This window comes from Geotrypetes seraphini, chromosome 3, assembly GCF_902459505.1.
Source record: "Geotrypetes seraphini chromosome 3, aGeoSer1.1, whole genome shotgun sequence".
Lineage (NCBI taxonomy): Eukaryota > Metazoa > Chordata > Amphibia > Gymnophiona > Dermophiidae > Geotrypetes > Geotrypetes seraphini.
The window spans coordinates 184,117,093-184,132,681 of NC_047086.1; the positions used below are offsets into that span (position 1 = coordinate 184,117,093).

General features: G+C 43.1%; 1 protein-coding gene across 1 annotated transcript; it reads left to right on the forward strand.

The window, feature by feature from the left end:
* Nucleotides 1-322: 322 nt before the first annotated feature.
* LOC117357232 (olfactory receptor 1G1-like) lies at nucleotides 323-1,276 on the forward strand. Its single transcript, XM_033937604.1, has one exon. The coding sequence runs from the start codon at nucleotides 323-325 to the stop codon at nucleotides 1,274-1,276; it is 954 nt and encodes a 317-aa protein (XP_033793495.1).
* Nucleotides 1,277-15,589: the final 14,313 nt, after the last annotated feature.

Sequence of the window (15,589 nt, forward strand, 5' to 3'; positions counted from 1 at the left end):
ACTTACCAATTTATATGCAAAGGAGGTTTCTTGTGAAAAAGTACAAAAGACACCAAAAAAATTTTGAAATTTTGCTTATTTTAGGGGAGAAGCAAATATTCAAATTAAGGGCCCCTAAGCAACAAATTTTGAAAAGACCCCAGTGTCAAAACACAACTTAAAAAAAAAAATCTGCTTTGAATGATTGGATGCCACAGTTTTGGGGAGTTGTGTTCATTTTTAAATGTGTAAGACTTATTTGAGATACATTAGTACCTCAGCTTTTTGTGTTCCCAATGTTGTTACAGATGATACTGGTATTCTTTGCTGACGACCTACACAGATGGAGCCACAGAACTGGACAAATGTGAAAGAATTTTTTCTTCTGGGCTTCTCAGACCTCCCAGAGCATCAAGTTCCCCTCTTCCTGCTGTTCTTATTCCTTTATATAATCAATTTACTAGGCAATTCGACAATGATTACTTTAGTAGCCACTGATCATCACCTTCACACACCTATGTATTTCTTTATCAGTAATTTGGCATTTGTGGACATGTGCTTCAGCTCAGCCATCATCCCCCAGCTGCTAACCAACATCTTCTCAGAGAATAAAGCTATTTCGTACAATGCCTGCATGGCACAGTTATCCTTCTTCATTACATTTGCTGGTATTGAAGGAACATTACTTGCCGTCATGGCCTATGACAGGTATGTGGCCATTTGTAACCCTTTGCATTACCCCATGCTTATGAACTGGAGGACTTGTCTTTATCTCTTGGGAGTATGCTGGCTCAGCGGGACTCTGAATTCCTTGTTACACACTATCTTGATGTGTCGCTTGTCCTTCTGCAGTGCAAGCAAACTTCATCACTTCTTCTGTGACATTCCCCCACTGCTGAAGCTTTCCTGCACAGACACCTTCCTCAATGAGCTAATGATCTTTACAGAGGGCACACTGATAGACATGGTGCCTTTTCTGTTCATCATTATTTCCTATATTCGCATTATCAGAACTGTATTGAAAGTTTCTTCTGGGTCTAGAGGGTCTAAAGCCTTTTCCACCTGTTCATCCCACATAGCAACTGTAACTCTGTATTTTGGGAGTATATTTTTCATGTATTTCCGGCCCTCATCCAGTTACTCACTGGAATATGACCGTGTGGCCAGTGTGATGTACACAGCAGTGACACCTATGCTGAACTCATTCATCTACAGCTTGAGGAACAAAGATGTGAAAGTGGCCCTGAAGAGAATGATAAGTGAAAAAATATTGCAGAAGGTGCGCTTTGCTGCCTAAGAAGATCAAACGTTTATGTTACCTTCTGGATCTGTTTCAAATCACAAAATATACAACCCCACCTTTCACCTTCTGAAACTTGATTAAGTGATACATGTAAAGATAGATTGTATTTAATATATTATTTGTTAAGAAATATGATAGGAGATAAAATTATGAGTGGGAGATGGGGGGGGGGTCAATGTTTCTTCAAGAAATGTTAAAGTTGTTTCGCATTTATATGATGGATCTCTAGAAACTACTGTTTAATAGCATATATTTATAAAATTACTGAAAATTAATGCATCTATCACTCGATATCTGGAAGGTACACACAAGAATCTGGAGCATCAACAAGCAATGTCTTCATATACGAGCTTTCAAAACCATATATGCCCATCTGTCACATATGAATAGTTGTATAGCTAAAAGTATGGTCTATTTGATATTCATCCTAAAATGGAAAATGTATTGATTAGTGTAGATTTGGGTTAAAGGTTTCGACTGAAGAATAAGGGATTGTCTAATTCTATAAAAAGCACCAAAAATTGTGTAGGAAATTTTGGTCGCATACCCAAATTGCACATGCCGTCTAATTGAATAACCAACTAATTAGCACTGATAATTGGCATTTTATAAAGCCATTATTGACTTTAATTAGAATCAATTAAGAGTTATGTGTAAGTGCAGGAGCCGTGCCTAGATTTTGCATGCAAGTCAAAAAAGGGGCATGAAAACGGGTGGGTCATGGGCAGATTGGAAGCGTTCCTTTAAATTACAAACATAGTTAGAAAATTAGGTCCTTCACACCTTAATTTAGACACAAGCATTTCCAGCATGTTTTCGTTGATGCATATAGCTGCATCAAAGGTTGGCACGATAACCAGACACAAGCGCTCTTTTATAAACCGTGCCTAAATTTAAGCAAAGCGTGTAGAATAGCACTTTTTCCAATGCCAATACTTAGGCACAATGTATAGAATCCAATCCTGTATGTGCATTTGTGGAAAAGAGTAGCCTTCACAAGAATATTAGTGACTTGAAAAAGACTGATTTTTGCACACTGTCCAATATTTGGATAGAAAGGAAACTGTATATTAAAGGGTCAGAGAACAGAGGAAGGAAGGACATATTTATTATTATTAGGTATTTTATATACTGCCTATCAAGGTTATCTAAGTCAGTGGTTCCCAACCCTGTCCTGGAGGACCGCCAGGCCAGTCGGGTTTTCAGGATAGCCCTAATGAATATGCATGAGAGAGATCTGCATATAATGGAGGTGCCAGGCATACAAATCTGCTCCATGCATATTCATTAGAGCAGGGGTGTCCAATGTCAGTCCTCGAGGGCCGCAATCCATTCGGGTTTTCAGGATTTCCCCAATGAATATGCATGAGATCTATTTGCATGCACTGCTTTCATTGTATGCTAATAGATCTCATGCATATTCATTGGGGAAATCCTGAAAACCCGACTGGATTGCGGCCCTCGAGGACCAACATTGGACACCCCTGCATTAGAGCTATCCTGAAAACCCGACTGGCCTGGTAGTCCTCCAGGACAGGGCTGGGAACCACTGATCTAAGTTTGTTTACAATCAGGTACTCAAGCATTTTCCCTCTCTGTCCTGGTGGGCTCATAATCTATCTAACATACCTCAGGCAATGGAGGATTGCGTGACTTGCCCAGGGTCATAAGGAGCAGTGTGGGATTTGAACCCACAACCTCAAGGTGCCAAGGCTGTAGCTCTAACCTCTAGGCCAGGGGTGTCCAATGTCGGTCCTCGAGGGCCGCAATCCAGTCGAGTTTTCAGGATTTCCCCAATGAATATGCATGAGATCTATTAGCATACAATGAAAGCAGTGCATGCAAATAGACCTCATGTATATTGTAGCCAGGCCGGTACCTGTAGTCCAGGCCACCACGGCCCCGCTCCTTGTAAACTGCTCCGACGTGCCTCCCCAACTGAGAGAGGTCCTGCTGGATTCTATTCACTAGCTTCTCAGTGAAGCAAAACAAAACAAAAATGAGTCAATGTTTATCAAACATGAATTATCCACTTTATTTGGTGGTGAGTATGTTTAGCTTGGCATAATAACTTGCTCCACAAATACACACTCTTAAAGCAAATACTTTAACTTAGGAACTCAGGCTGGAGTGGTTTCAAAAGGCAAAAGCAACCACTCAGTCCTTTCATCAGGTAAGTAGTCAAGCATCAAAACGTCAAAGAAAAAAATAAAAGAGTGTAAACAGTTCTTTTCACTGGCACAACAAGTCCAATTTCTCTGCACCGCCGAAACTGTTCAGGTGCACAAGCCTGTCGCTGTTCTGGCTTCTTCCCCAGCCAGCTCGTCAGGAGTTGGTGAGGGGGAGGGGAAGCAAGAGAATTCACCTAACTTAATCTGTATAACAGACTTGCCAATAATGGCCCCACTATCCCAACCAGATGTATAGTGAATTCTTCCCCACTTACTTCCCTTGGGTTCCCTCACAACCCTGATACAATCAGTCAGCTTCAACTTCAGCTGACTCATTTAAACTTGGAAAAAAAAACGTTGTTTTTTTTTCCTTTTCCTTGCTGCTTAATTCAAGCAGGGCAGATACAGCCAGCACAAGTCCTGCAATGGGGTTTTCATTACAACCACCCTTTTCCTAAGCAGTGCACAACCCCCAAGCTCAACAGGGAAAATGAACAAACAATCTCTAGACCTGTCACTTAACTGACTTCCATAAGGTCTTCTTCAGAGAGACTGGAACTTTCAATACATTCCATGGGTTCCTCCCCAGTAAACTGCCCGGCCACCGGGTCAGCCTCAGGCTCCTGCATTTCCCAGTCTCTTCCCTCAGGAGTACATTCAGGAGGGTTCTTTTCCTTGGCTGGCTCTGCAAGGACTGCCCTTCTTCTCCTTAGAGCAGCCTCCAAAGTAGTCAGAGGAAACTGCCCTGCCCTCTGAAGGGGAGGAGCTTTTGGCTTACTCTCCCTGCCTGCCTTTGGGAGCCTAATTATCCCCTTCAGCTGATGATCCCCAGGGAAAGAAAGGTTTCTCTGGGGCTGTTGTGGGCTGTCCCAACTCTCCTCTTCTCCTCCCTGGAGATCAGACCTGTCTGCTCCAAAGGGAAACCTGGGTTTTTCCCTAGGCTTGGTCACAATCCTATCCCCGTGATTTGCCCTCCGGATCCCCGGGCCAGGTTTAACAATAGCCTGCCCTGGCGAAAGCTGCACTTCAGGGATAGGATTGTGACAATATTCATTGGGGAAATCCTGAAAATCCGACTGGACTGCGGCCCTCGAGGACCGACATTGGACACCCCTGCTCTAGGCTACTCCTTCCTTTTAATGTAGGATTGTAATTCCTGGATATAGCTAGTCTCTTCTTAATTTGGAAATCACATTGAACTCATATTGGGGTATATTAGCAATTCATAAATATTAATGCAATGCAATATAAGGGAGCAGTAGATTACTGCATAGTTTATGAACGACTGAACCTAAAAGAGAATGTAGGAACTATTGAAAGGTGGTAATATAAGTTCAGGAACCTGTGATTAAAGAAACAAAATTAGCAAAAATAAAGCATTCTGAAAAGCAGGCCTAAAAGTTTTAGTATGTCCTAAGATGACAAGTTTCAAATATGGGGTTTTGGATGGCAGTGGGGTCTAAAACTGGGAGGTGGGAGCTTAAACTGCAGTTTGGGTGAAGGAATTGAATGTTGTGATACTGTTGGGGGGTGTCAGCGGGATTGGAGCCCATGACAGTTGGGGGGAGGAGGACAATGTGTGTGGTTAAATTCCCCACCATGTTATATGCAGTACCTGAAAGCATAGGTTTTCACTGCATGTAAAGCGGTGCCCATGTGCTGTTGCCCTGTGTGATAAATGCAAGGCAGATGCAGGATGCACCTCCTGTACCTGTATTTACCACCCAGGGCTTGGTACTTAATCGCATGTTAATTTTTGCATGAAATACTGTATACAGTAAGTGCAAAACTTACCACAGTTTAGTTAAAGGGTCCCTTAACTCATTTGTGACTCGCTTATTGAGAGCAATGCTCCTAGTGGTTAGAGCAGCTGCCTCAGCACCATGGGGTTCAGAGTTCAATTCCCATTGCAGTTCCTTTTGACTCTGGGCAAGTCACTTAACACTTCATTGCCCCAGGTACAAAATAAGTTGTTGATGTTAGGTGCCATTGACTTGTGCTCGAGTTTAGAGAATGACACGGGGAAAAAACCTGTCCCTGTCACTGCCCCGTCACCGGACCACCGTTCCCTTCACCACCACCACCACCACCCCCATCCCCTTCACTGCCCCGTCCCGGTAGCATCCACCCTTCCCTCTCGCCACCTCACTGTCCTTCAGCGGCCCGAGAATTTCCCTCCCTCCCCCTTATCTTCACGGCACATTAGTAAAGAAACTTACTGAAGCCGGCGGAGACTGCCTGCCTGTGCCTGCAGTCACATGTGTGTAGGTGGAAGCTTTTTCTCTGACACAACAGGAAGTTGTGTCAGAGGAGAAGCTTCCGCCCACACACACGCGACTGCAGGCAGGCAGGCTTCGCCGGTTTCAGTAAGATTCTTTACTAAAGCGCCACAAAGGTAAGGGGGAGGGAGGGAGATAGATTTGGCTGTAGGAAGGGAGGGAGGGGGGCCATGCACGATCGGTGACCGCACACCTTCCCTCCCTTAACTGCAGGGACAAGGCCATTCACCTTGCCACGAGGCGGTGGATGGCCTTGTCTCCTTGCCCGCAGTGAGCACTTTTTTCCCCCACCGTTTTGGCGGGTTACCCACGGCTACCCACGGGTAACTGCCAGCATGTCATTCTCTACTCAAGCTCTAGCAACTTGATGAATTGCGGCTCTAAAAAGAAATCGGTTTTCTTCTGGTCCAGAAAGGTCCTCCAGCGTCATCCACATGGATGTTTTCAACTTCTCCAGCCATCTGATTGCAGGTACACTCTTCGCCTGGTTCCTTCAGTCTTCCCAAACATGATGTCCTTCTCCTGTGATCTCTCTCTTCTGCTGGTATGACCAAAATAAGACAGTCATAACTTTAGCATTTGAGCTTCAAGTAACATAGCCAGTTGGATCTCTTCCAGAATTGATTTGTTAGTTCTTCTGGTGGCCCATGGCACACCTAAAATCCTTCTCCAGCATCAAAGCGCTAAAATAAGTACCTGTCTAAAATATATAAACTGCTTTGACTGTAACCACACAGAAAAAATGATATATCAAGCCCATCCCCTTTATCCTTTCAACATGTAAAACTGAAACACAGTCTCTGGTTATTCTAGTCCTCTAAATTTTCTCTTCATTTTGCCTCTTCCCTCCACTGGAGTTCCTTCTACCCTAACTCTTGTTAACCGTGTCGAGCTTTACGAATGTAGAGATGATGCGGTATACAAACCTAAGGTTTAGATTAGATTAGATTAGATAAATAACAGATCAGTCTAGGGCAGGGGTGCACACACTTTTTGGGCTTGCAAGCTACTTTTAAAAAGTCCAAGTCAACAATAAAATTTTTAAACAGCACACTGTACGCAGAGAAAATGTTAATTATCATTTATATTCCGAGAGTTTTTCAAAGAGGTCAAGGCAGATGACGCTATGCAATGTCACCTCAGTAACAACTATACAAAAATAGACAAATATACCCCCTCCCTTTTTACTAAACCATGATAGCAGTTTTTAGCGCAGGGAGCTGCGCTGAATGCCCCGCGCTGCTCTTGACCCTCATAAGCTCCCTGTGCTAAAAACTGCTATTGTGGTTTAGTAAAAACCTGCATCAGACCCGTCTCTGACCACCTCCACCTGTCTGGCAGCGGCTGAGAGGAAAATGTCTTACATCGTGACTCTGAGACTCAAAGCAAGAGAACATTCAGCGCAAATCTTATAATTAAATCTCATGTCCACTGTTACAAACACTAACAAAGAGCTTTCGTATACACTTCTTGTTAGAAATTCTAAAGTTTATTTTCTTCATTTCAAATTTCTTTAGAATTCTATTGTCTAACGGACTTTTATATTTTTATTTAATTTTAGTTTTTTGCCATTGTATTGTTAGGGATGTACATTTTGCTTTAAAAGTGTAGCTGAAGAGAGATCAATGTATTCTTGTTAGGATATTTCTAATCTTATTTTGCCACTATATTTTTAATTCTATGCCATTTACTAATTGTTCTTCTCAGGTGCTTTAGTTAGATTGTGAGCCTTCGGGACAGTAAGGGAATTTCTAAGTACCTATCTTACTTATTTTATTGTATTCCTTAATGTATATTTTCTGTAAACCGCTTCGAAACCTCATGGTTATTAGCGGTATATAAGAATTAAATTAAATTAAAAATTAAATTAAAGTTAAAAAGGGGTCCATAGTGCAAAATTTAGACAGCAGATATAAATTCTCAAAACGGATACATTTTGATCACTAAATTGAAAATAAAATCATTTTTCCTACCTTTGTTGTCCGGTGATTTCATGAGTCTCTGGTTGCACTTTCTTCTTTTGACTGTGCATCCAATATTTCTTCCCTTCTTTCAGCCTACTGTATGCTTCCTCTCCTCCAGACCACATTCCTTCCCCCAACTTTTTATTCCTCTCTCCCTGCCCCCTCCCCTTTCTTTCTTTCTCCCTGCCCCCTTCTTTCTTTCTATCTCCCTGCCTCCTTCTTTCTCCCTGTTTCCCTTCTTTCTTTCTGTCTCCCTGCCCCCCTTCTTTCTGTCTCCCCTTTCTTTCTTTCTCCCTGCCCCCCTTCTTTCTGTCTCCCTGTCTGCCCCCTTTCTTTCTTTCTCCCTGCCCTCCCCCAAGCCACTGTCGCCGCCATCGGGGAACAGGCCCCCAAGCCACTGCCGCTCCAAGCTCTCCCTGCTTCCAGACGCAGAAGCATTGGGCCAACCAGCATTCCTCTCCCGACATCAATTCTGACGTCGGAGAGGAAGTTACGGACCAGCCAGGCAGCAATTGACTTGCTCGGAACTTCCTCTCCAACGTCAGAATTGATGTCGGGGAGAGGAAGGCTGATCAGCTCAGTAGATCACGAAGGCAACGCAAGTTTATCATGGAGCCCGGGATGGGCTCCATGATAGACTCGCGTTGCCTTCGCAATCTACTGGTCGATCGCGATCGACCTCTTGGGCACCCTTGGTCTAGGGTTATGGTGTCATGCTCTCTCTAAATATTACACTACTTGTCATCTGTAAAGACATAAGGCTAGATTCATTAAGCCAGGGGGCTGATTCACGAAGTGCCCTCATGCAAATGGGAGTAATCGTAATCACACCCCCAACCAACCGCATGGATCTCTGGCCAGGTACTAGTGACCTGGGTTGGTCAACGTGAGAACGTACTACTGGGCTGGTCTGACCCAGTAAGGCTATTCTTATGTTCTTAATATTCTAATAGTTGATACGATAGGGAAGGTAATTCCATTTAAAATCAATTTGTCCTCGTCACATTTTGATGGGGTTGCCAAAACAAATTTGGTCTTGTCTGTATTTGGTTTTGGCACTGTAGTTGAAGAGTGTGTTATCTCCTTAAGTGTCAATTTGCAGAAACGAAATTCTATATTTTTTTACATTGATTGAACCATATCTATTCTCTTCTTGGTTGGGCTGAGAACTTTTCATCACCCTGTAAGCTCAGGAAGTTTTTGAAAAGTTGTGTAATCTCTGTATAATGTATTTTTCCTGCATAACTTGCAAGTGGTTTGACTGGTTTCCTGTTTACATCTAATTTATTCTAATCTAAGGCTTGGCTTTATATACTGAGTCATCATTCTAAGAAAGCTCGACTCGGTTTACAATAATTAACTTAACAAATAAAAACCATAAAAAATAAGACTACATTTCAGGAAATTAATTTTCAAAGTGCTTAGCAAATGTAGTTTTAAAAGATTTGTGAAAAAATTGAAGTGAGCCAGAACTCCTTAAAAGAAATGGAAGATCATTCCAAAGTTGAGAAAACTGATAACTTGGAGCTCTGCCCTGGTTCCAGAACTTATTACATTACATTAGTGATTTTTATTCCGCTTGTACCTTGCGGTTCAAAGCGGATTACATAAGAAGAGAACTGGACATTTCCAGGATGGTACATGACAATAGAGAATACAGTTTGAGGATAGAGACTTAATAACAGAATGATAGTAAAGACTTAATAACATCGGAAGATGTTTTGGACGGCAGTGTTTTGGTTTCTTGGGGGATGGGGTGAGGGAGGTTAGGTAGATTGTATATGCTTTTTGAACAGCAGTGTTTTGATTTCTTTACGGAATGTCTTGAGGTCTGATGTTGTGGTTAACAATCTGGTGATGGAAGGTTCGAGTTTTGCAGCATGTGTTGCCAGGAGGCTATCATAAAGCTTTTTGCGGTGAGTACCCTTGAGTGGTGGGTATGTGAATGATGTCAGTGTTCTTCTTGTTCTGGTTGGAAGGTTACGGTTTAGGCGGTCATTTAGGTAGGTGGGTGCAGTACCGTTAATTACTTTGAAGAGTAGACAGTATAGTTTGAATTGAATTCTGGCTCGAATCGGTAGCCAGTGTGAGTCTAGGTAGGCATTGGTGATGTGGTCAAATTTTCCGAGTGAGTAAATTAGTCTAAGGGCTGTGTTCTGAACAGTTTGAAGTTTTTTGATCATGTTTGTGGGGCATGGTAGATAAAGGATATTGCAGTAGTCCACGAGACCTAGTACCAGGGATTGTACAATTATCCTGTAGTGTTCTTTGTCAAAGAATTTCCTTATTTTTCTTAAGTTGCGCATTGTGAAGAATGCTTTTTGGGTAGTTTTGTTGATTTGGGTCTGCATAGTGCAGCATCTGTCTATCAGCACTCCCAAGATTCTGAGTGAGGTCTGGATTGGGTATTTGGTTGCTTTAATTTCTAGGTCTGTTATGGATGGGTTTTTGTCCGTTTCAAGCATTAGGAATTTGGTTTTGTCCGAGTTTAGTTTCAGTTTGTGGTTTGTCATCCATTTTTCTACTTCATCCAGAATTATTTCCAGGTGTCCTGTTGAGGTGTGGTCTTGGATTTCAAAGGGGAGGAGAATAGTTATGTCATCTGCGTAGCTGAATGATGTTACATTTAGGTTGTCTAAAGTGGTGCCGAGGGAGGAGATGAAGAGATTGAATAGAATGGGCGATAGTGGTGACCCCTGCGGGACTCCGCATGGATTTGACCATGGGTTAGATTTCGTGTTGTTTGTCTTAACTCTGTACGTTCTTGTTTTAAGGAATCCTTGGAACCAATTGTAAACCACCCCTGAGATCCCGATTGCATCAAGTATCTGGAGTAATATGGTGTGATCGACTAGATCGAAGGCGGCGGAAAGATCTAGTTGGATAATTAGGATCCTGTGTCCTTTACTGAGGTGTTGTTGGGCTATGTCTAGTAGTGTTGCTAGTAGTGTTTCCGTGCTGTGGTGAGATCTAAATCCTGATTGAGAGGAGTGAAGTATATTATGGTCAAATAGGTAGTTGGTGAGGTATTGAGTCACAAGTCCTTCAATCAGTTTGACATATAATGGGATCGAAGCGATAGGTCTGTAGTTGGTAGGAGCGTCTATAGGGCCTTTTTGATCTTTCAGTAGGGGTGTGATTATGATCTCTCCAAGATCTTGTGGGAATTGACCTTCTATGAGAGTGCTTTGAATCCATTGCATGAGGTTGGTTTTGAATTTAAGGGAGGCATTTGTAAGCAGATACGATGGGCAGTAGTTCAAGTCGCACGAGGTGTGGCTGTATTTTTTGTATAGTCGGTTCAAATCAGACCATTGTAGGGTTGGGAATGTGGTCCATGTTCTGTCTGCAGATATGGCTTCTTCCGTTGTGGGGGTTATTATCTCGTAGAGTTTGGTGGTTGAGTTGTTGAAGGTATTTCTGATTGTAGTGATCTTGTGTTTGAAGTGGTCTGCTAGTTGAGAAGCTGTTGGTGGTTTATTGCCTTGAGTGGCAAGGAATGGGTTTGTGTCCGTAAGTTTTTTTACTAAGTTGAAGAGTGTTTTTGTGTCAGAGGTGTTTGTGCCAGAGGAAGTTCTTTGTAGAATAGGTGAATAAAGAAAAGTGATACTTTCACCTTTAAAAAGTAATTTCTCTTTACATTACTCTCTCTCCCAAATAACCATTTTCTAATTTTAGCCCTATTCTCCCTCCTAGTGAAATAAGTACAGTTGCAGGGCTTGTCCTGTTAGTCCATCTAAATAGATTCATAAAATAAAAGAATAAAAGCCAAAGAATACAACATGATACCTTGCTACTGAACTAATAAAAATATACTTGGAATTGTCATGAGTAAGGAGGTTTGGCTAATGAATTGTTAGTCTAATTAAAAAGGAATTCTATTATGTGCTTTGATATTATCTTATCTATATATTAGACTTTACTTCCAATTGAAAAAAATTTGGTAACTTTGCTGCCCGCCTAAATACAACGGATTCACTAATATGTCCACTTATAATAGGACTCCAGCATTTACTGTACATACTTTCAAAACTGACCCAGAGAAAGTCATTCAGCCTACACTTTTCCTCCGTGTTCAGCTTGTATGGCGTGTTTATTCGATCATAGGTCTGAGACTTGAGGTGCTGGAGGCGGAGGAAAACATGCAAGAACAGAAGAACTACAATACTGGGATAGCCCAAAGATCCATCAAGCCCCCCAGTATCATGTTTCCAACAGTGGCCAACCTAGCAAGTGTAATGGTCACAGTTTGACTGTATGTTGTAGTATGAAATTGAAAATCAGTAAAAAAAGAAATATATATCTATATATATAAAATCGGATGTATGTATGTATGTGCCGCGATCACGCAAAAACGGCTTGACCGATTTGAACGAAACTTGGTATGCAGATCCCTCACTACCCGGGATGATATGTTCTGGGGGTCTCGCGGCCCACCTGCACACGTGGGCGGAGCTACAAACAGATAATCGGATTTCACCCATTCATGTCAATGGAAAAAATGTAAAGAGCTGCCAACGCAAAAACGGCTTGCCCGATTTGAACGAAACTTGGTATGCCGATCCCTCACTACCTGGGGGTGATATGTTCTGGGGGTCTCACGGCCCACCTGCACATGTGGGCGGAGCTACAAACATAAAATCAGATTTCACCCATTCATGTCAATGGAAAAAATGTAAAACAGCTGCCAACGCAAAAACGGCTTGCCCGATTTGAACGAAACTTGGTATGCAGATCCCTCACTACCTGGGGTGATATGTTCTGGGGGTATCGCGGCCAACCTGCACACCTGGGCGGAGCTACAAACAGAAAATCAGATTTCACCCATTCATGTCAATGGAAAAAATGTAAAAACTGCCTCCACAAAACCGGCTTGCCCGATTTGAACGAAACTTGGTATGCGGATCCCTCACTACCTGGGGTGATATGTTCTGGGGGTCTCACGGCCCACCTGCACATGTGGGCGGAGCTACAAACATAAAATCAGATTTCACCCATTCATGTCAATGGAAAAAATGTAAAACAGCTGCCTCCGCAAAACCGGCTTGCCCGATTTGAACGAAACTTGGTATGCGGATCCCTCACTACCCGGGATGATATGTTCTAGGGGTCTCGCGGCCCAACTGCACATGTGGGCGGAGCTACAAACATAACTTCAGATTTCACCCATTCAAGTCAATGGGAAAAATGTAAAAAGCTGTGGGACCGATTTGAACTAAACTTGGTATGCTGATCCCTCACTACCTGGGGTGATATGTTCTGGGGGTCTCGCGGCCCACCTGCACACATGGGCGAAGCTACAAACAGAAAATCAGATTTCACCCATTCATGTCAATGGAAAAAATGTAAAAAACTGCCATTCTCACAGTAATTCCAACTACCTGGGGTGATATGTTCTGGGGGTCTCGCAGCCCACCTGCACACGTGGGCGGAGCTACAAACAGAACATCAAATTTCACCCATTCATGTCAATGGAAAAAATGTAAAAAGCTGCCATTCTCACTGTGACCAATTTGGACGAAACTTGGTATGCAAATCCCTCACTACCTGGGTTGTTATGTTCTGGGGGTCTCGTGGCCCACCTGCACACGTGGGCGGAGCTACAAACAGAAAATCAGATTTCACCCATTCATGTCAATGGAAAAAATGTAAAAAGCTGCCATTCTCACAGTAATTCAAAAACGGCTTGACCGATTTGAACGAAACTTGGTATGCAGATCCCTCACTACCTGGGGTGATATGTTCTGGGGGTCTCGCGGCCCACCTGAACACGTGGGCGGAGCTACAAACAGAAAATCACATTTCACCCATTCATGTCAATGGAAAAAATGTAAAAAGATGCCATTCTCACAGTAATTCAAAAACGGCTTGACCGATTTGAACGAAACTTGGTATGCAGATCCCTCACTACCTGGGGTGATATGTTCTGGGGGTCTCACGGCCCACCTGCACACGTGGGCGGAGCTACAAACAGAAAATCAGATTTCACCCATTCAAGTCAATGGAAAAAATGTAAAAAGCTGTGGGACCGATTTGAACAAAAATTGGTATGCAGATCCCTCACTACCGGGGGTGATATGTTCTGGGGGTCTCGCGGCCCACCTGCACACGTGGGCGGAGCTACAAACAGAAAATCAGATTTCACCCATTCAAGTCAATGGAAAAAATGTAAAAAGCTGTGGGACCGATTTGAACGAAACTTGGTATGCAGATCCCTCACTACCTGGGGTGATATGTTCTGGGGGTCTCGCAGCCCACCTGCACACGTGGGCGGAGCTACAAACAGAAAATCACATTTCACCCATTCATGTCAATGGAAAAAATGTAAAAAGATGCCATTCTCACATTAATTCAAAAACGGCTTGACCGATTTGAACGAAACTTGGTATGCAGATCCCTCACTACCTGGGGTGATATGTTCTGGGGGTCTTCCGGCCCACCTGCACACGTTGGCCGAGCTACAAGCAGAAAATCGGATTTCACCCATTCATGTCAATGGAAAAAATGTAATAAGCTGTGGGACCGATTTGAACGAAACTTGGTATGCAGATCCCTCACTACCTGGGGTGATATGTTCTTGGGGTCTCGCGGCCCACCTGCACACGTGGGCGGAGCTACAAACAGAAAATCAGATTTCACCCATTCAAGTCAATGGAAAAAATGTAAAAAGCTGTGGGACCAATTTGAACGAAAATTGGTATGCAGATCCCTCACTACCGGGGGTGATATGTTCTTGGGGTCTCGCGGCCCACCTGCACACGTGGGCGGAGCTACAAACAGAAAATCAGATTTCACCCATTCAAGTCAATGGAAAAAATGTAAAAGCTGTGGGACCGATTTGAATGAAACTTGGTATGCAGATCCCTCACTACCGGGGGTGATATGTTCTTGGGGTCTCGCGGCCCACCTGCACACGTGGGCGGAGCTACAAACAGAAAATCAGATTTCACCCATTCAAGTCAATGGAAAAAATGTAAAAAGCTGTGGGACCGATTTGAATGAAACTTGGTATGCAGATCCCTCACTACCTGGGGTGATATGTTCTGGGGGTCTCGCGGCCCACCTGCACACGTGGGAAGGGTGGGTTCACCCAATAATGTATATGTTCTTGCTCCTGGAGGTGAAACTAAAAATGTTGTTTATAATCAAGTTTTGTGTTAGTTGTATTGTATTCATTTTGTCAAATATTTCACATTATAATTTGAATATTGTACTTTTTATAAAGTAAAAAAATATTTTCATTCACCACTATAAAGTATCTTTATTTGAATCCATTTACAGTGTTATTGCTATAATTAAATACCTGTGCAACGCAGGGCCATCAGCTAGTATGTATATATATATATATGTGTGTGTTTTTTTCAAATTAAAAAAAAAACCCAGAGGTGTGACAGAAGAGGAAAAGAGGGGTAAAACGCGTACCTCACGGAGAAGGCGGACTTGTCAATGCACGGACCTCGGATTTTTAAGGACGTGCGGTTTTATATCCGTGAGGTCCGCGTTTTACCCGTTCCCAGGAAAGGATAAGAATGCCGGGATCTTTTCCAGATAAGCCCCGCCAAAAAGTTAACCCCCGCCACCCAAAAAAAATTATAAAAAAGAGGCGCGATCTGTAGAAAGTAAAGTGGTGGGCCCCCTCCCACACACCCCCCCCCCCCCCCGTCGGAGCCCTTAAAAAATGGTCGACAGTTTATCCTATTTTTTTATAATGTTAAGTTTCATATTCTCTTTTTTGGGTGCTCCGACGGCGGGGCGCCCCCCCCCTTTACTTTATACACATCGCGCCGCGTTGTGGGGCCGTTGTGCTGTGAACTTCACTGGTTAAGGTTGCGTGCGTGCGCTGGCAAAAGGTGGCGGGGCTTAACTTTCGGCGCGTCCACTTTTTCCATTAGT